This window comes from Thunnus maccoyii, chromosome 2 (genome assembly GCF_910596095.1).
Source record: "Thunnus maccoyii chromosome 2, fThuMac1.1, whole genome shotgun sequence".
NCBI classification, from domain to species: Eukaryota; Metazoa; Chordata; class Actinopteri; order Scombriformes; family Scombridae; genus Thunnus; species Thunnus maccoyii.
The window spans coordinates 9,226,710-9,246,749 of NC_056534.1; the positions used below are offsets into that span (position 1 = coordinate 9,226,710).

Sequence of the window (20,040 nt, forward strand, 5' to 3'; positions counted from 1 at the left end):
TTGTTACTTTACTACCACTGCAACTCAACAGGGAAACTCTGTCTGAGGAAACATAAAGAATGCTAAAGATGCTAAAAAGACTGTAAATGTGGCAGATATCCACTTGATATGACTAACTCAGACTGCTGAAGCATCATATAAGCTTCAGATAAATGTTTAAATGTATTTTTGCACAAAATGACTGTGAACACACTGTGGATTTTGGCCCCCATCAATATAAGTGCATTATGAATGGCCAGTATGAACAGAAGTCACATTAAAACTTTTACTAGCTGTCTCAGAAATAAGATGTGTGTCCATTTTGTTGTCAGACTCACAGTAGACTGTTGCTGTGAGTTTTCCTGACTCCACCACTGGAGGAGTCTGTGGTCCTTCAGGTCCCAGGTCTAGCTTGGCTTCACACCAGTACTCGACTCCATCATCTTCTCTTCTAGGGGTGATATCCAGAGTGAAGGTCTCAGTCACTGGTGTCTTTTCTGTGTTGTTGGACTGTAGTCTGCCCAGTTCTGTCTGTCCTCTGTAGAAGATCACGTTGAGGTTACCAACAGGAGCAACTTCCTGGACGTGACACTGCAGTGTGTACGGATGACCCGCAGTCATCGGCCCAGAGTGATTTAGGAAGCTGAAACTGACATTTTTTGGAGGCTCTGGGGAGACAAACAGAGAGATGTAGTGAGAGACGCACACAGTAAGATAAAGGTGGTGAAATACAGCTGACAATATGAAAAAACCTAAATCTATCCAACATATTTATTTCTTATTTTGATTATATATATTTAATTGTTACAGTAGTGTTTTTTGTTCAACAGCAAGTTTACTTACGATAGACGGTTATAGGCAGGGTGCTACAACACTGGTTATCATTATTATCAGTATAATAGCACATGAGAGATGTATCCCATTCAGTCACGCTGTCAACGTCCCATGAAATTGTGGTTCCATTTATTGTAGCGTTCCCCACAGACTTTTCCAAACCATATAAATCGTTTGGGCAAGTATGCTGACAAACCAAGCATGTGGCAGAGGTTGGGTCACCAAACTTTACTACCAGTCTGGATGGAGTGAATACAGGTTTATCTGCACAGTTTTCATCTGTAACACAGACATGAAATGCCGAGATGAAAAACATGAAACATAAAATTAGAAATCACAATGAACTATGAAAGTACATAAAACAGTAATTTCACATACAGTGTCAAACCCACAGTTAATCAGTGCTGTTAATCTTATAACAGAGTTTACTCAACTTATTTTCAACTGCTTTATATTTGTCCTACATAGAATATCCATTGCTCAATGCCACTTCCCGTATTAGATTCAAATAGGTCTGTGAGGCTATTTAAGCATGTTTTACATCATTAATTTCGTCTACATGGAGCAGTAAACGCTCTCTATGACGGAGAAACACATGTAGAAGACTCACCACAGCTGGACACATGAAAGTCGTGCAGAGAGTTCAGCAAAGAAACAGCGAGAAATGCGTAACAGAGAGAAAACATTATGTCCCGTTAGTCTTGAGAGTAAACAGAGGTCCTGGTAATAAAAATCGTTGAGGCCAAAGTCCGACAGAAGATTCGTCTGAAATTGAAATTAGAAACGCTTAAGAAAGGCGCTATGAACAGGATGGTACGTGCTTCTCAGTCTCGCCGTTCTCATCAGATAAGTGGAAGAAAACTCGTTGTGGTTTTAACAGAAATCTGGTAACTTGCCAACACAGGAAGTTGATGGTGTTGAAATGTCAGTCAACACACACACAGTATCAGTGGAGGAACAAATATTCAGATCCTTTACTTTAGTAAAAGTACCAATACAACAATGTAAAAATACTCCATAACAAGTAAAAGTCCTGCATGAAAAATCCTACTTCAGTAAAGGTACAGAAGTATTAGCAGCAAAATGTAGTTGAAGTATTGCAGTAAAAGTAGTGGTTTGGTCCCTCTGACTGATATATTGTTATATATGACATCATTAGATTATTAATACTGAAGCATCAGTGTTAGAGCAGCATGTTACTGTTGTAGCTGCTGGAGGTGGAGCTAGTTTCAACTACTTTATATACAGTTAGCTAGTTTAGTCCAGTGGTTCCCAATCTAGGGGTTGGGCCCCTCCAAAGGGTCACCAGATATATCTGAGGGGCCGTGAGATGAACAATGGGAGAGGAAGTCTTAATCTGAAAAGTAATTTGCATGGATTACTGGTATCTAAGGCTAATTTGTGACTGTAATATTTTAAGTTAACATATTTAGAAAGTGATAAAGAAGATTATGTAGTATTTTCTTTAAACATTTTACTGTTTTAACACTGTTTTAATTTATTTACTGGTTTATTATTATCATGTCAACAACTTTACAATACAATCAAATATAAAAGAGAAAGACAAGGATGAATGTCAGTGTTATGTACAAAGTGCCACCATTTATTTGTGAGTTTTGTCATTTTATTCACATTAAAAAACTTAAAAAAACAAAGCTTACATTTCCTTACTGGGCTTCCAGTATGCAGTTCATTACTTTCGTTTCTGCTTTTACACATGCCTCTTTTTTTTTTTTTTTAGGAAGGGTGTGGTTTTGCATCACTTTATTTACAGACTTCCTCTCTGCATGCACCAGACTTATGGTTGTGCAACAGTTGAAGGATAAGGCTAGTGATACTTAATCATTTTTTTTTACCATCAACAACTCTCATGAAAAGACTAGCCAGATAGAGCTTCGTCCTCCGTGGAACTCCATTGTTTTCTAAAAATTATTAAAAACAGTGAGACACACTATCACACCAGCTGTAATGACTGTTCAGGCACTGTAGTTTATTTTGAATCAATCCCACACACACACACTGTCCTGCTGCTGCACATACACTAGTGCACCAAATATGCATTAATCTGCGGTTGAAAATAGTCCCCAATAAATGCATGATTTAGTTTTGTTTGAGTAACTTTTACTGAAAACTACAGTGCCCAGCTGCTGTAGGAAATTGCTGAGCCCCTTTTAAAAATGAAACTATATTTGTGACTCATTTTTAAAGTTTTAAGTCTTCAGTAGAAATGAATGGACTGAGAGCCACAGACAGTGTGAGGAGGTCAGAAAGTCCTGAGAGACAGACTAACTAACACATTGGTCGTTTTAGTGTTTTCATGATTTGTTAACAACAAGAAAAATATAGATAGATAGCAATAGATATCTCTCCTTAAACAGAGCAACATTTCAATCTTTCAGCTTAAACCTGAGTTTAACCGTATGTGCAGCATGTATGTGTTAAACCTCAGATATAGAGACTTCTGCTGATTTCTACAGTATTTGGGTTAGGATAAATACATCTGTGCTTTACAGCTAACTGCAGCTTATGACATATCAACAGTTTCAGGTTGTCCACACACATGTGATGCTTCACCCACAAATTAACTCTTCAGTGGGCACAGCAATGAGTTGAGAGCGAAGATGGAAAACGTCCTTCAGGTTGTACCGTCCCTTTCGGTTGTGTTTGTACAGATGGACGTATATACTGACGAAGACAATTGCTGCCAGAAGAAGGACTAATAGTACCACTAAAATAATGTACATGTAGCTCTCTGCAGAGGGTTGGGTGAGGGGTTTGGGTAAAGAAAACAGGTACAGATAATGTTATACATCAGACTAATGACAAAGCCAAAACCATCTTAAAGAGGAAGTTCATTGATGTCACATCAAATTCTCCACTGCTGTGAGAAAGCAATACTGCAGTTGCTCTAACAATCACAACCCTGAAGACTGAAAATGACAAAACTTTAAACTCACCGTTGACATCCACGTTAAACTTCACAGTGACAGTCCCGATGTTGTTGTGGACAGAACAGTTGTATTGCCCCTTGTGCTCCAAAGTTACAGACTCGATAGTGAGAATGTCGCCACTGAAGGGGGAACCAGTGGCTGATGGGAGCGTCCAGTTGTAGGAGGGGCTGGGGTTTCCCACAGCAGAGCAGTCCAGTTGTAGACGGTCTCCTTCTGTGACGGTGATCGGATCTAGATGTGATGACCCCTTTAGCTGAGGCTCATCTGTGTGTTGATTGAGGGAGGGAAGATACAAAACATGTCACTACAGAGAAATGGAAACAATGTTGAACTTTAAACAGATTAATGCAGATATACACCACAGTACTAACTGGTTGTTTTATGTTACTTTCAGTTTCTGCTACAATATAGGCCTACTATTAGAAGGAAACATTTATTTAAAGGACGGGTCATAGTTAGACACAATAGTCAGGAGCCCAAATGAGCATTGAAATAGGTTTTTCTTGCTGTAATCATTCCTCCTGTTCATACTGACCATTAGAAGATCCCTTCATAATGCACTTACAATGTAAGTGATGGAGGCCAAAATCCACAGTCCTCCTTCTGTGCAAAAATGTATTTAAAAGTTTATCTGAAGTTGGTAAATGGACTGTACTTGTATAGCGCCTTTCTAGTCTTCCAACCCCTCAAAGCACTTTTACACTACAAATCACATTCACCCATTCACACACATTCATACACTGATGGCACAGCCATCAGGCGCAGTTTGGGGTTAAGTGTCTTGCCCAAGGACACATCAGCATGTGGACTGGAGGAGCCGGGAATCGAACTGCCGATCAGTGGACGACCCGCTCTACCTCCTGAGCCACAGCCGCCCTAATATGAAGCTTCAGCATCCAAATTAGTCAAATCAAGTAGATATCTTTCAGTGTTTCAGTCTTTTTAGTGCCAAAGTCCTTCTTTTTGTTACTTTACTACCACTGCAGCTCAACAGGGAAACACTGTCGGAGGAAACACAAAGAGGGAATTTGATGCTAAAAAGACTGTAAATGTGGCAGATATCCACTTGATATGACTAACTCAGACTGCTGAAGCCTCGTATAAACTTCAGAAAAACTTTTAAATGTATTTTTGCACAAAATGACTGTGAACACACTGTGGATTTTGGCCCCCATCAATATAAGTGCATTATGAATGGCCAGTATGAACAGAAGTCACATTAAAACTTTTACTAGCTGTCTCAGAAATAAGATGTGTGTCCATTTTGTTGTCAGACTCACAGTAGACTGTTGCTGAGAGTTTTCCTGACTCCACCACTGGAGGAGTCTGTGGTCCTTCAGCTCCCAGGTCTAGCTTGGCTTCACACCAGTACTGTTCTCCATCATCTTCTTTACTAGGGGTGATATCCAGAGTGAAGGTCTCAGTCACTGGTTTCTTCTCCAGGTTACCCTTGACCTTTTGCTGGCCCAGTTCTGTCTGTCCTCTGTAGAAGGACAGACAGAACAGAGTTTACTTAACTTATTTTCAACTACTTTATATTTGTCCTACATAGAATATCCATTGCTCAATGCCACTTCCTGTATTAGATTCAAATAGGTCTGTGAGGCTATTTAAGCATTTTTTATATCATTAATTTCGTCTACATGGAGCAGTAAACGCTCTCTATGACGGAGAAACACATGTAGAAGACTCACCACAGCTGGACACATGAAAGTCGTGCAGAGAGTTCAGCAAAGAAACAGCGAGAAATGCGTAACAGAGAGAAAACATTATGTCCCGTTAGTCTTGAGAGTAAACAGAGGTACTGGTAATAAAAATCGTTGAGGCCAAAGTCCGACAGAAGATTCGTCTGAAATTGAAATTAGAAACGCTTAAGAAAGGCGCTATGAACCGGATGGTACGTGCTTCTCAGTCTCGCCGTTCTCATCAGATAAGTGGAAAAAACTGGTTGCGGATTTAACAGATCTCTGGTAACTTGCTAACACAGGATGTTGATGGTGTTGAAATGTCAGTCAACACACACACACAGTATCAGTGGAGGAACAAGTATTCAGATCCTTTACTTTAGTAAAAGTACCAATACAACAATGTAAAAATACTCCATTACAAGTAAAAGTCCTGCATGCAAAATTCTACTTCAGTAAAAGTACAGAGGTATTAGCAGCAAAATGTAGTTGAAGTATTGCAGTAAAAGTAGTGGTTTTGGTCCCTCTAATTATTATATATGACATCATTAGATTATTAATACTGAAGCATCAGTGTTAGAGCAGCATGTTACTGTTGTAGCTGCTGGAGGTGGAGCTAGTTTCAACTACTTTATATACAGTTAGATAGTTTAGTCCAGTGGTTCCTAACCTAGGGGTCGGGCCCCTCCAAAGGGTCACCAGATATATCTGAGGGGTCGTAATGATTAATGGGAGAGGGAGTCTTAATCTGAAAAGTAATTTGAATGGCTTACTGGTATCTAAGGCTAATTTGTGACTGTAATATTTTAAGTTAACATATTTAGAAAGTGATAGATTATGTAGTATTTTCTTTAAACATTTTACTGTTTTAACACTGTTTTAATTTATTTACTGGTTTATTATTCATCATGTCAACAACTTTACAATACAATCAAATATAAAAGAGAAAGACAAGGATGCATGTCAGTGTTATGTACAAAGTGCCACCATTTTTTTGCGAGTTTGTCATTTTATTCACATTAAAAAACTTTAAAAACAAAGTTAACATTTCCTTTTTGGCCTTTCAGTATGCAGTTACTTTCCTTTTTGCTTTTATGCATGTCTCTTTTTCACTCTCACTCAGCTACAGCAGCACCAGGAATATATGAAAATAGGACTACTACTGGGTTAGGGCGGTACTTTCTGTCGTTTAACACGCAGTCATAAAGCTCAGTGTGTGAATTATGAATGGCCAGTGTGAACAGAAGGAATGATTACAGCGAGGAAAACATCTTTCAATGGAAATTTCTATCTATATCCAACATATTTATTTCTTATTTTGATTATATATATTAAATTGTTACAGTAATGTTTTGTTCAACAGCAAGTTTACTTACGATAGATGGTTACAGGCAGGGTGCTACAACACTGGTTATCATCATTATCAGTATAATAGCACATGGGAGATGTATCCCATTCAGTCAGGCTGTCAACCTCCCATAAAATCGTGTTACAAGATAAACAGCACTGACTGACTGTCAGTTTATTGAATGACATTGTATGTGAAATGACTGTTTTATGTACTTTCATAGTTTTCATCGTGATTCCTAATTTTATGTTTCATGTTTGTCATCTTGGCATTTCATGTCTGTGTTACAGATGAAAACTGTGCAGATAAACCTGTATTCACTCCATCCAGACTGGTAGTGAAGTTTGGTGACCCAACCTCTGCCACGTGCTTGACTTGTCAGCATACTTGCCCAAAGGATTTATATAATTTGGAAAGGTCTGTGGGGAACATTACAAAAAATGGAACCACGATTTTATGGGAGGTTGACAGCCTGACTGAATGGGATACATCTCTCATGTGCTATTATACTGATAATGATGATAACCAGTGTCGTTGCACCCTGCCTGTAACCATCTATCGTAAGTAAACTTGCTGTTGAAAAAAACATTACTGTAACAATTAAATATATATAATCAAAATAAGAAATAAATATGTTGTATAGATTTAGGTTTTTTTCATATTGTCAGCTGTATTTCACCACCTTTATCTTACTGTGTGCGTCTCTCACTACATCTCTCTGTTTGTCTCCCCAGAGCCTCCAAAAAATGTCAGTTTCAGCTTCCTAAATCACTCTGGGCCGATGACTGCGGGTCATCCGTACACACTGCAGTGTCACGTCCAGGAAGTTGCTCCTGTTGGTAACCTCAACGTGATCTTCTACAGAGGACAGACAGAACTGGGCAGACTACAGTCCAACAACACAGAAAATACACCAGACCTTCACTCTGGATATCACCCCTAGTAAAGAAGATGATGGAGGACAGTACTGGTGTGAAGCCAAGCTAGACCTGGGACCTGAAGGACCACAGCCTCCTCCAGTGGTGGAGTCAGGAAAACTCTCAGCAACAGTCTACTGTGAGTCTGACAACAAAATGGACACACATCATATTTCTGAGACAGCTAGTAAAAGTTTTAATGTGACTTCTGTTCATACTGGCCATTCATAATGCACTTATATTGATGGGGGCCAAAATCCACAGTGTGTCCACAGTCATTTTGTGCAAAAATACATTTAAAAGTTTATCTGAAGCTTATACGAGGCTTCAGCAATCTGAGTTAGTCATATCAAGTGGATGTCTGCCACATTTACAGTCTTTTTAGCATCAGATTCCCTCTTTATGTTTCCTCAGACAGTGTTTCCCTGTTGAGTTGCAGTGGTAGTAAAGTAACAAAAAGAGGGACTTTGGCACTAAAAAGACTGTAACACCGAAAGATATCTACTTGATTTCACTAATTTGAAGCTTCATATTAGCTTCAGATAAACTTTTAAGTACGTTTTTGCACAGACGGAGGACTGTGGATTTTGGCTTGAAAAATTGTGACCCTGTCCTTTAAATAAATGTTTCCCTCTAATAGTAGACCTATATTGTAGCAGAAACTAAAAGTAACATAAAACAACCAGTTAGTACTGTGGTGTATATCTGCATTAATCTTTTTAAAGTTCAAAATTGTTTCCATTTCTCTGTAGTGACATGTTTTGTATTCTTCCCTCCCTCAATCAACACACAGATGAGCCTCAGCTAAAGGGGTCATCACATCTAGATCCGATCACCGTCACAGAAGGAGACCGTCTACAACTGGACTGCTCTGCTGTGGGAAACCCCAGCCCCTCCTACAACTGGACGCTCCCATCAGCCACTGGTTCCCCCTTCAGTGGCGACATTCTCACTATCGAGTCTGTAACTTTGGAGCACAAGGGGCAGTACATCTGTTCTGTCCACAACAACATCGGGACTGTCACTGTGAAGTTTAACGTGGATGTCAAAGGTGAGTTTAAAGTTTTGTCATTTTCAGTCTTCAGGGTTGTGATTGTTAGAGCAACTGCAGTATTGCTTTCTCACAGCAGTGGAAAAATTGAACACATGTGACGTCAATGAAGTTTCTCTTTAAGATTGTGTGGTTTTGTCATTAGTCTGATATATAACATTATCTGTTCCTGTTTTCTTTACCCAAACCCCTCACCCAACCCTCTGCAGAGAACGACATGTACATTATTTTAGTGGTAGTATCAGTCATTGCTCTGGCAGCAATTGTCTTCATCAGTGGATTCATCCATCTGTACAAACACAACCAAATGGGGCGGTACAACGTGAGGGACGTGAAGAGGTAGGATTGTTTATCTGACTAACCAGCAATGTGTTAGTTAGTCTGTCTCTCAGTACTTTCCAACCTCCTCACCCTGTCTGTGGCTCTCAGCCCCAAGTCCATTCATTTCTACTGAAGACTTAAAACCTTAAAAATTAGTCACAATTATAGTGATATTGATATAATATCAATGTTTCAAATGAGCTGTAAGACCAAGATTATAATTCAATTGAGTAGTAGTGCTCATTGTTTGATTATAAGATGTTCAACTTATTGAGAAATTGCAAGTAGCTTATATTTAAATAGGAAAATTTGAAAAACTGGAGGGAATTTTCTATTTTGTGATTTTCCAAGGGAAATAGAAAATAAATGAGAAAATAAAATAGAACGTTATTATCTAAACATCCAGTGTATCTGTCGGATAACATACTGTTTTACTGTTTCTCTCTATTTCTATCTAGAGATAGATCTGTTTCTATCTATTTTCATTTTGTTTCCTAAAGGATATCCTATAGTATTGTATTGTATAAATCTTATAGGATATCCTATAGTATTGTATTGTATAAATCCTATAGGATATCCTATATACAAACAAATTAAAAACTCTGGACAAGAGGCCAATGCATTTCCATCACTGTAGGGTAATGGAGAAATACAATTTACTGAGCTTTGAGACTTTTAGATTATTTTCAAATGTGTGCCTTGTTTATAAAATTGAAATGGTTTGACCCCTCCTCCACTATGTGACTTTGTGTACACTCACTCAGTAAATTCTATTAGATCCTCCAGAATATCCTCTATACGAGATTGTACCATTTCAACGCACTGCATTTGGTCAGTCAGCTTTCTCTGTGAAAGCCACAACTCAGTGGAACGTCCTATCTGACGATATGAAGAGCTGCAGTTCCATCAGTACCAAATTAAACCAAATTTAAAAAGTCTGCTAAAAGCTCTGTAACTACTGACTCTACATTTTATCTCATGGTCTTCTCATGAATGCTTAATCTTGCTTTTAATTCGACAAGCTTACATTATTATTTTCTAGTTGACAATGTGTGTATCTTTGTATTTTGTATTATGTGTCCTGTGTGTTTTTTTCTTTGTATTGTTTGTTATTGTTCTGTTTTATTTGTGACCTACTGAAGGGACTGCAGATGAAAATGAGCTATAAGCTAAAACTGGTACAGTACATGAAATGGTATATTTATGTTTAACACTGTATATGGTCCCAATAAATAAATAAGACATACGTTTTGTTTCCTCAAGATGCGTGTCTGTCTGGTGATTTTTCCTCGTCAGGTGCTCATTGAGACCACATGAGTTCCCTTCAGCTTTCTCCCCTGCTTGAGCAGTGTTGTTTTTTATTTTCTGCTCACAAATTGAATTATTATGAGAGGATGACACGCCTCCATATCTCTCTGTCTTTGCACTCTTATATTGATTTTTCATTGCTATTTATTTGGCTAAATATTTTTGGTTTTATTGGTGTTCATTTGTCATTGTCTTTTTTTATAGACCTTGTTATGTACAAGTTTGTTGCTTTGTATAGTTTAAATATATTGACTTTATTATTTATTATTTTTAATACTTTGTAATTGTTAATTGTATCTTAACTTCTCAAATTTTAATATATTTTTAATAGACATTGTTTTGTTCATGTTCATTGAGTTATGAGCATTGTGTGTGATTTGGTGGTTGTGCTGGGAGTGTTGTGGGGCCACAAACAAAATCTTGTTTAGGGCCACCAAGATCCTAGGGCCGGCCATGTGGCAAGGGCTTAAATGTAAAGGACGCTCATTTTTATGTAAAAGTCCTGCACTGTAGTGTGAGGAGCGAGCCACACAGAAAGTCACACTGATCGTGTGGCCCCCCCTAGTGGTTGTGGCTCCAAACAACCGCATAGAGTGTTTATGCCAGGGGTCGACCCTGCAAAGGACCACAGTGGGAAATAAACTGATGATTAATGTTCATCTTTCTTATAAATAAATATGATGTATGATGAGTAATGAAATAGTTGCATGTCACAACTTCCACTTGAGACTCCTAACAGGTAAAACCTATGAGTCAGTCATATTTATAGTTTATAAAAATTAACAAGTGTCTTAAAGGAGAAAAACATTCAGTCTAAGGGCCATAGGGAGGCAACATATTAGAGCTGCAACGATTGATCGATTAGTCGATTGACAGAAATTTAATAGGCAACTATTTTGATAACCGTTTCAGTCCACGGATGTATAAAGAGAACTGGATACAGGAAGAGCGCCAGGCTTTGAAGCCAATTTGACATAGCGGCCAAACCGTGTAATTACGTCACGTGATGCACACTGGCCCAAAAACACTTTTTCCCATAGACTTAAATTGTGAAAGAGACGTCTGTAAATCAGCGGATAATTTTTTCTGAGCGTCACAACCCCCACGAAATGACTCGTCTCAGTATCAGAATTTGATCCGTTCGGTCCGATCACATTTCAAAAGCCTAGAAGAGCCACACGATTGAATTGTTTTATCCCAATTCAAATAAGTCGGAGGGCTAAACCGGAAGTAGCCGACTCAGCCAGCGAAAGTCACTAGTGCGCATGCTCTATGGGCCGCACAATGCGGAAGATCCGGGTACTTTCATACCGGGAAGTCGATGTTTTTTGGCTTCATGCACCACTGAGCAACTTTCATAAGAATGAGCGGGGGTCCGCCTCCGACGCTGTATCCGGTTCTCTTTATACATCCATGTTTCAGTCATTTTTCATCTTCGGGCAAAAGTGCCCGCCATATTCTGATTCCAGCTTCTCATATGTGACAATTTGCTGTTTTTCTTATATGACAGTGAATTGAACATCTCAAGGTTTTGGACTGTTATTCAGACAAAACAAGCAAACTGCAGACATTTCTGTGGCCGCTAAGAAGTTGCAGAAAATGCTAATTTTTTTCAGTATTTTTCAACATGGTATTCCAGGGTTATTCCTGGGTTCTAGTATACAGACTGCACCCTCCAGTGGTGAACCTCTGAACAACAACAGCACTGCAACTGTAGCACTGATTTAACACACATAAACTGTTTATGCAAGTCTCCGTCAATTATTAGGGAGCAGAAGTCAAATCTGTCTTCTAAATGTCCTTTATCCAGACATTTGATGAGGCCAGGACTATCTGTGACAATAAATAACACACACTGGACAATGAACTTACTCTCCTTCAACCTAACTGCTGGTCATATATAATCCCAACACAAACCTCAAATTAATTCACAAATGACATGAATTTCTGCAATTCTCTAAATATGTATTTAATTCAAGATAAAAGTATTTATCTCTGTGGATAGAAGAGAAAAAGAAGTAAACAATCATTAATCATTACATTATTAATATATGTTGTAAATTTCCACCTGGTAAAGGACCAGACATGTTTTACATGAGTCTAGTCTATAAATGTGATACCTGTGAAGGGGAAAAGGAAGTTTATCTGAAGAAAGGGTCTTCAAGAGACAACGCAAGAAATCTGGATGGGTTATTTAAGTGATGTGAGCGTTTGAACAGTTGAACTAATGGACATCAACCATAAAACACAGGAGGTGTTGGTCTGGACGTTTGGCTTCCCCTCCGCCCCCTTTCTTGTCCTCCTCTCCCACCAAATGTCTCTGCAAGAGGCTGTACGGAGCGCTGAAGTTCCTGATGAAGGCCTCTCTAACAGGATACACACAGACATGCAGTGAGAATAGAAAATTCCTGCCAGATTCATATTAAAATGTTCTGAAGTGAAGAAGTGATGAACAGTTATGACATTGCTGTTTAGGCGAGCATCCAAATATTCTGTTTCTTAATGATAAAGACCAAATCAGGAGGTAAGATCTTTAACGGTGATCGGGGAATGTTGTGTAAATACATATAAGTTTGGTGGTAACATAAAATATTATCATATAGATTACCTTTAATTATTAATTATATTGGTAAAGACAAATTTTAGCATGCTTACAGGTGCTGGGAAAAACAAAAAGCCTAGAAACACATTAATGAAAACATCGATCACTGTACACAAAAGCTCCTCAATAAGTAACAGAGAACTTTTGATGATTTAAATCTAAATCTAATGATGGCTAAAATGAATTGATCTTCTTCATTTTGAGGGTCCTGGTACTGCTCATGTCAGCTGACTGGGACGTTTGAAAAGAACAGAGACATAGTTAATGTTATTATAAAACATCTGTGTTTTTCCTGCTATGATGAGTCAAAATGTCTTCTGTGAAAAAGGACTGAAAAAGGTCTTGTTGGAAAAGAGGACCTGATGACATCTTACCAAAGAGGAGTTAAATCTTCTGTGGAGGTAAACGGTTCCATCTTCTTTAAGTGAGATGGCCTCTGCCACCTGTCTGTTGGTCACCACCCCGAAACGCACCACGCCACGGAAGTCTGCAGCAGCACAACAGAGACTCAGAGCTGAAGACTGGAAACTTTCTGTCCTTTCTATTATTATAATCTAATCTTACATACTTGAAATGATCAAAAACCTGTACAGAATAATTACCAAGTGATGTTTTATGAAGTTTGGTCAAATCTTTGTTTTTTTGGGGAAAATGTGTTACCTCATTTATGTGGTATTTATTGATACATGAAGCCCCCTTATTTCTTATTTTTGTTTCCATAGTTTACTGTTTTTTTACTGTACTTGTAGCTAACTCTATTTGGCCAGATTTGTTTTGTTCTGTTACTTATTTTTCACTGATTTACTGTAATATGGTGGTCTTGTGTTTCATTATGTTTTGTATTTATTGAAAAAGAATATAATAAAATAATAATATAATATAATAATAAAAATGAATTACAAAAACTTGTACAGAACCAAAAGATGTGGCCTCAAAGCTGCATGATGACTTCTTACCCCTTTTTAGAGCCTGCAGGGCAGAGGACAGAAATGTGATATATTACAAACATTAATGTTTTGCTGTTTCCTGTTTCTCTGCATAGCTCGAACACCGTCTTGAGAATCTTGTTGATTTTGCTGTTTTTATAACATCTTGTTGTCTCTTGTTTGCAATTCTTAACCTGTCACTACACTGGTTTCAGAGCATCTTACCAAGGGACCAGGGCCTTGTTTGTGGCCCCACAACACTCCCAGCACAACCACCAAATCACACACAATGCTCATAACTCAATGATCACGAACAAAACAAAGTCTATTAAAAATATATTAAAATTTGAGAAGTTACGATACAATTAACAATTACAAAGTATTAAAAATAATAAATAATAAAGTCAATATATTTAAACTATACAAAGCAGCAAACTTGCACATAACAAGGTCTATAAAAAAAGACAATGACAAATGAACACCAATAAAACCAAAAATATTTAGCCAAATAAATAGCAATGAAAAATCAATATAAGAATGCAAAGATAGAGAGATATGGAGGCGTATCATCCTCTCATAATAATTCACTTTGTGAGCAGAAAATAAAAAACAACACTGCTCAAGCAGGGGAGAAAGCTGAAGGGAACTCATGTGGTCTCAATGAGCACCAGACAGCCACGCATCTTGAGGAAACAAAACATGTCTTATTTATTTATTGGGACCATGTACAGTGTTAAACATAAATATACCATTTGATGTACTGTACCAGTTTTAGCTTATAGCTCATTTTCATCTGCAGTCCCTTCAGTAGGTCACAAATAAAACAGAACAATAACAAACAATACAAAGCAAAAAACACACAGGACACATAATACAAAATACAAAGATACACACAATGTGAACTAGAAAATAATAATGTAAACTTGTTGAATTAAAAGCAAGATTAAGCATTCATGAGAAGACCATGAGATAAAATGTAGAGTCAGTAGTTACAGAGCTTTTAGCAGACTTTTTAAATTTGGTTTAATTTGGTACTGATGGAACTGCAGCTCTTCATATCGTCAGATAGGACGTTCCACTGAGTTGTGGCTTTCACAGAGAAAGCTGACTGTCCAAATGCACAAATACTATAGGATATCCTATAGGATTTATACAATACAATAGTATAGGACATCCTATAAGATTTATACAATACAATACTATAGGACATCATATAGGATTTATACAATACAATGGTATAGGACATCCTATAAGATTTATACAATACAATACTATAGGATATCCTATAGGATTTATACAATACAATACTATAGGATATCCTATAGGATTTATACAATACAATAGTATAGGACATCCTATAAGATTTATACAATACAATACTATAGGACATCCTATAAGATTTATACAATACAATATTATAGGATATCCTATAAGATTTATACAATACAATATTATAGGATATCCTATAGGATTTATACAATACAATACTATAGGACATCCTATAAGATTTATACAATACAATACTATAGGACATCATATAGAATTTATACAATACAATAGTATAGGACATCTTATAAGATTTATACAATACAATACTATAGGATATCCTATAGGATTTATACAATACAATACTATAGGATATCCTATAGGATTTATACAATACAATAGTATAGGACATCCTATAAGATTTATACAATACAATACTATAGGACATCCTATAAGATTTATACAATACAATACTATAGGACATCATATAGGATTTATACAATACAATGGTATAGGACATCCTATAAGATTTATACAATACAATACTATAGGATATCCTATAGGATTTATACAATACAATAGTATAGGACATCCTATAAGATTTATACAATACAATATTATAGGATATCCTATAGGATTTATACAATACAATACTATAGGATATCCTTTAGGAAACAAAATGAAAACTGCAGAAACAGTAAAACAGTATGTTATCCGACAGATACACTGGATGTTTAGATAATAATGGTCTATTTTATTTTCTTATTTATTTTCTATTTCACTTGGAAAATCACAAAATAGAAAATCAGCTCCAGTTTTTCAAATTTAAATATAAGCTACTTGCAATTTCTCAATAAATTGAACATCTTATAATCAAACAAGGAGCACTACTACTCAATTGAATTATAATCTTGGTCTTACAGCTCATTTGAAACATTGATATTATATCAATATCACTATATTTGTGACTATTTTTTAAAGTTTTAAGTCTTCAGTAGAAATGAATGGACTTGACACTGAGAGCCACAAACAGGGTGAGGAGGTTGGAAAGTACTGAGAGACAGACTTATAAAATTTTTATGAAAATAAATTATAAAATTATTAATAATTTATAATTATTATAAAATAAAATGTGACCCATATAATGATGAAATATTACATTTATATCACACTTAATGGAGCACTTGTCCCGATAACACTATATATGGTGAACAATATACATTTTTTTAAAATAAGCAATAGATTTCTCTACTTAAAGGTTCTATATGTAGAATTGTCAGGCAATTTACATGTATTAATCATTTCCTATTGCCAATTAGTAAACAAGTAGTAATGTAACGTAAAAAATGAGACCTTTCCCAACTTTCTCTGTTGTCTGTAACAGCCTGTGAACTGATTTCTATGTGAAGGACTCGGGCTGGATTTCCTGCAAAAATCCAATGGAAGTGACGTTTTTTCGCGCTCCTGAGTGCCTTGCCTCTCTCCCGCTAATGTCAACAAACGACCTGCAACGGCCGACACAACAAAAATGGTGCTATGCAACTAGAAACACCCTGCAGATATTAGCTCTCCAGCTAATGAGACGACTAGCTGCATCTATCAACCACTACACATTTCACAACAAAACACCCCCGCAATGACAAGTCGCCCACTCCCGAGCACACAAAGCAAAAACATTAGCTTACCCCTTTTGTTTTCCAGTTGGTAGTCCACAGGTCGTAATAAGCGCACCAACAACAGCTCACTGAGCTTACTGGTGTTTTGTAAAAAGGTTGGTAAAAAGAGAGTTGGCGGTTTGCGGGTTGGGTCAGGTTCAGGTGGTTAATTAACGCATATTTGTGTTGGGGGGGCGACTGATGATGAGAGATGCTTTGATGAAACATGGTCCAAAACACAACATTAGAAATCTTTTATGTAAATATGAGAAGTGTAAGCACGGAAAAAGAGATCACTTACAACAGTCTCATGCCACGAGCACATGAGTGTGAGCACCAGGTTGTTGACTGCACTTCATTTAACGGCCACAGATGTCACTAAAGAGAAGATATTTCGGATTCCTACATACAGAACCTTTAAACAGAGCAACATTTCAATGTGTCGGCTTAAACCTGAGTTTAACCATATGTACAGCAAGTATGTGTTAAACATGAGATATAGAGACTTCTGGTGATTTCTACAGTAGTTTGGGTTAGGATAAGTACATCAGTGCTTTACAGCTAACTGCAGCTCATGACATAACAGTTTCAGGTTGTCCATATACATGTGATGCTTCACCCACAAATTAACTCTTCAGTAGGCACAGTACCATGTTGAGAGCAAAGATGGAAAACGTCCCTCAGGTTGTACCATTCCTTTTAGTTGTGTTTGTACAGATGGTATACACTGACGATGACAATTGCTGCCAGAGCAATGACTGATAGTCTCACGGCTAAAATAATGTACATGTAGTTCTCTGCAGAGGGTTGGGTGAGGTTTGGGTAAAGAAAACAGGAACAGATAATGTTATACATCAAACTAATGACAAAGCCAAAACCATCTTAAAGAGGAAGTTCATTGATGTCACATGTGTTGAAATTTTCCACTGCTGTGAGAAAGCAATACTGCAGTTGCTCTAACAATCACAACCCTGAAGACTGAAAATGACAAAACTTTAAACTCGCCTTTGACATCCACGTTAAACTTCACAGTGACAGTCCCGATGTTGTTGTGGACAGAACAGTTGTACTGCCCCTTGTGCTCCAAAGTTACAGACTCGATAGTGAGAATGTCACCACTGTGGGGTGAACCACTGGCTGATGGGAGCGTCCAGTTGTAGGAGGGGCTGGGGTTTCCCACAGCAGAGCAGTTCAGTTGTAGACGGTCTCCTTCTGTGATGGTGATCATATCTGGATGTGATGACCCCTTAAGCTGAGGCTCATCTGTGTGTTAATTGAGGGAGGGAAGATACAAAACATGTCATTACAGACAAATGGACACAATGTTGAACTTTAAACAGATTAATGCAGATATACACCACAGTACTAACTGGTTGTTTTATATTACTTTCAGTTTCTGCTACAATATAGGTCTACTATTAGAAGAAAACATTTATTTAAAGGATGGGTCACACCTTTTCAAGTTTGTCTTAAATCAATAGTCAGGAGCCCAAATGAGCATTGAAATAGGTTTTTCTTGCTGTAATCATTCCTCCTGTTCATACTGACCATTAGAAGATCCCTTCATAATGCACTTACAATGTAAGTGATGGAGGCCAAAATCCACAGTCCTCCTTCTGTGCAAAAATGTATTTAAAAGTTCATCTGAAACTAATATGAAGCTTCAAGCCATCCGAATGACTCAAATCAAGTAGATATCTTTCAACGTTACAGTCTTTTTAGTGCCAAAGTCCCTCTTTTTGTTACTTTACTACCACTGCAGCTCAACAGGGAAACACTGTCTGAGGAAACACAAAGAGGGAATCTGATGCTAAAAAGACTGTAAATGTGGCAGATATCCACTTGATATGACTAACTCAGACTGCTGAAGCATCATATAAGCTTCAGATAAATGTTTAAATGTATTTTTGCACAAAATGACTATGATCCATAGACTATAAAATATGGATGTAGTCACTATGACGTCATCCATTGGTTTGCCAACTGCTGTTTTGAAGCTTCAAGTGTAGCGATTTGACCGTCGCCATATTTGATTTTTGGAGCCTGAAATGACCATATTTGGACGAGAGGGTGGAGCTGACAATAGCACTTGCTGCTAGCTTGTTTAGCACAGTGCATAAACAATCTATGGTCAACAGTGATAATGCTAATGCTAATTTTCGTGTATGCCATGGTTACGTTACGTAAGCAATGCTGTCGCCGTGGTAGCGACTTGTCAATCACAACGTAGCCATGCTTTAAAGCATATGTTGCTTTATCGTCTATTTTACTCGAAATGGGGCCATAATTTACAAAATGAACATCATGCTGTATTGAAGAAGACTTGAAACTAGCGATTGAGCGATTAAGCTCATCAGGAAACAGTTTACTGAGGTAATAAATCAAGAGAGAAGCAGGGTCATTCTCTCATAGACTTCCATACAATCGGACTTCTTTTTGCAGCCAGTGGAGTCGCCCCCTGATGACCATTAGATAGAATGCAGGTTTTTGGCACTTCCGCATTGGCTTCATTTTTCAGCCCCGGAGGTTGCTGCTTGCTGTGAACACACTGTGGATTTTGGCCCCCATCAATATAAGTGCATTATGAATGGCCAGTATGAACAGAAGGAATGATTACAGCGAGGAAAACATCTTTCAATGGAAATTTGGGCACCTGACTGTTGTTTTAAGACAGACTGGAAAAATTGTGAACCAGTCCTTTAAATAAATGTTTCCCTCTAATGTAGTGAAGTAAAAGACATTTTTGTCTTTTGTCATTGTTTGTGACGTAACGTTTCTTTTGTTTTTGTCACATTAAAACTTTTACTAGCTGTCTCAGAAATAAGATGTGTGTCCATTTTGTTGTCAGACTCACAGTAGACTGTTGCTGTGAGTTTTCCTGACTCCACCACTGGAGGAGGCCGTGGTCCTTCAGCTCCCAGGTCTAGCTTGGCTTCACACCAGTACTGTCCTCCATCATCCTCTTTACTAGGGGTGATATCCAGAGTGAAGGTCTCAGTCACTGGTGTCTTTTCTGTGTTGTTGGACTGTAGTCTGTGCAGTTCTGTCTGTCCTCTGTAGAAGATCACATTGAGGTTACCAACAGGAGCAACTTCCTGGACATGACACTGCAGTGTGTACTGATGACCCGCAGTCATCGACCCAGAGTGATTAAGGAAGCTGAAACTGACATTTTTTGGAGGCTCTGGGGAGACAAA

General features: G+C 37.7%; 1 protein-coding gene and 1 long non-coding RNA gene across 7 annotated transcripts in view; both read right to left on the reverse strand.

Annotated features, from left to right (window-relative positions):
• The window catches only part of LOC121906138 (hemicentin-1-like), a 196,539-nt gene that overhangs the window by 18,304 nt on the left and 158,195 nt on the right, over positions 1–20,040 (reverse strand). For 5 of the 6 annotated variants that reach the window (XR_006098545.1, XM_042424875.1, XM_042424882.1 and 2 more), the window contains exon 12: positions 318–647. Coding sequence is in view for 5 of the 6 variants with exons in the window: in XM_042424875.1 (XP_042280809.1) it covers positions 318–647 (330 nt within the window). In the remaining variant the exon portion in view is untranslated. Of the gene's footprint in view, positions 1–317; positions 648–16,375; positions 18,107–20,040 lie in introns of those variants that run through there. The other variant, XM_042424867.1, reaches the window with a different exon arrangement.
• On the reverse strand, positions 12,410–14,211 carry LOC121906332. Its single transcript, XR_006098595.1, has 3 exons — positions 13,953–14,211; positions 13,371–13,483; positions 12,410–12,760 (listed from the first exon to the last, which is right to left on the reverse strand). It is a non-coding gene; the product is annotated as an uncharacterized LOC121906332 (long non-coding RNA).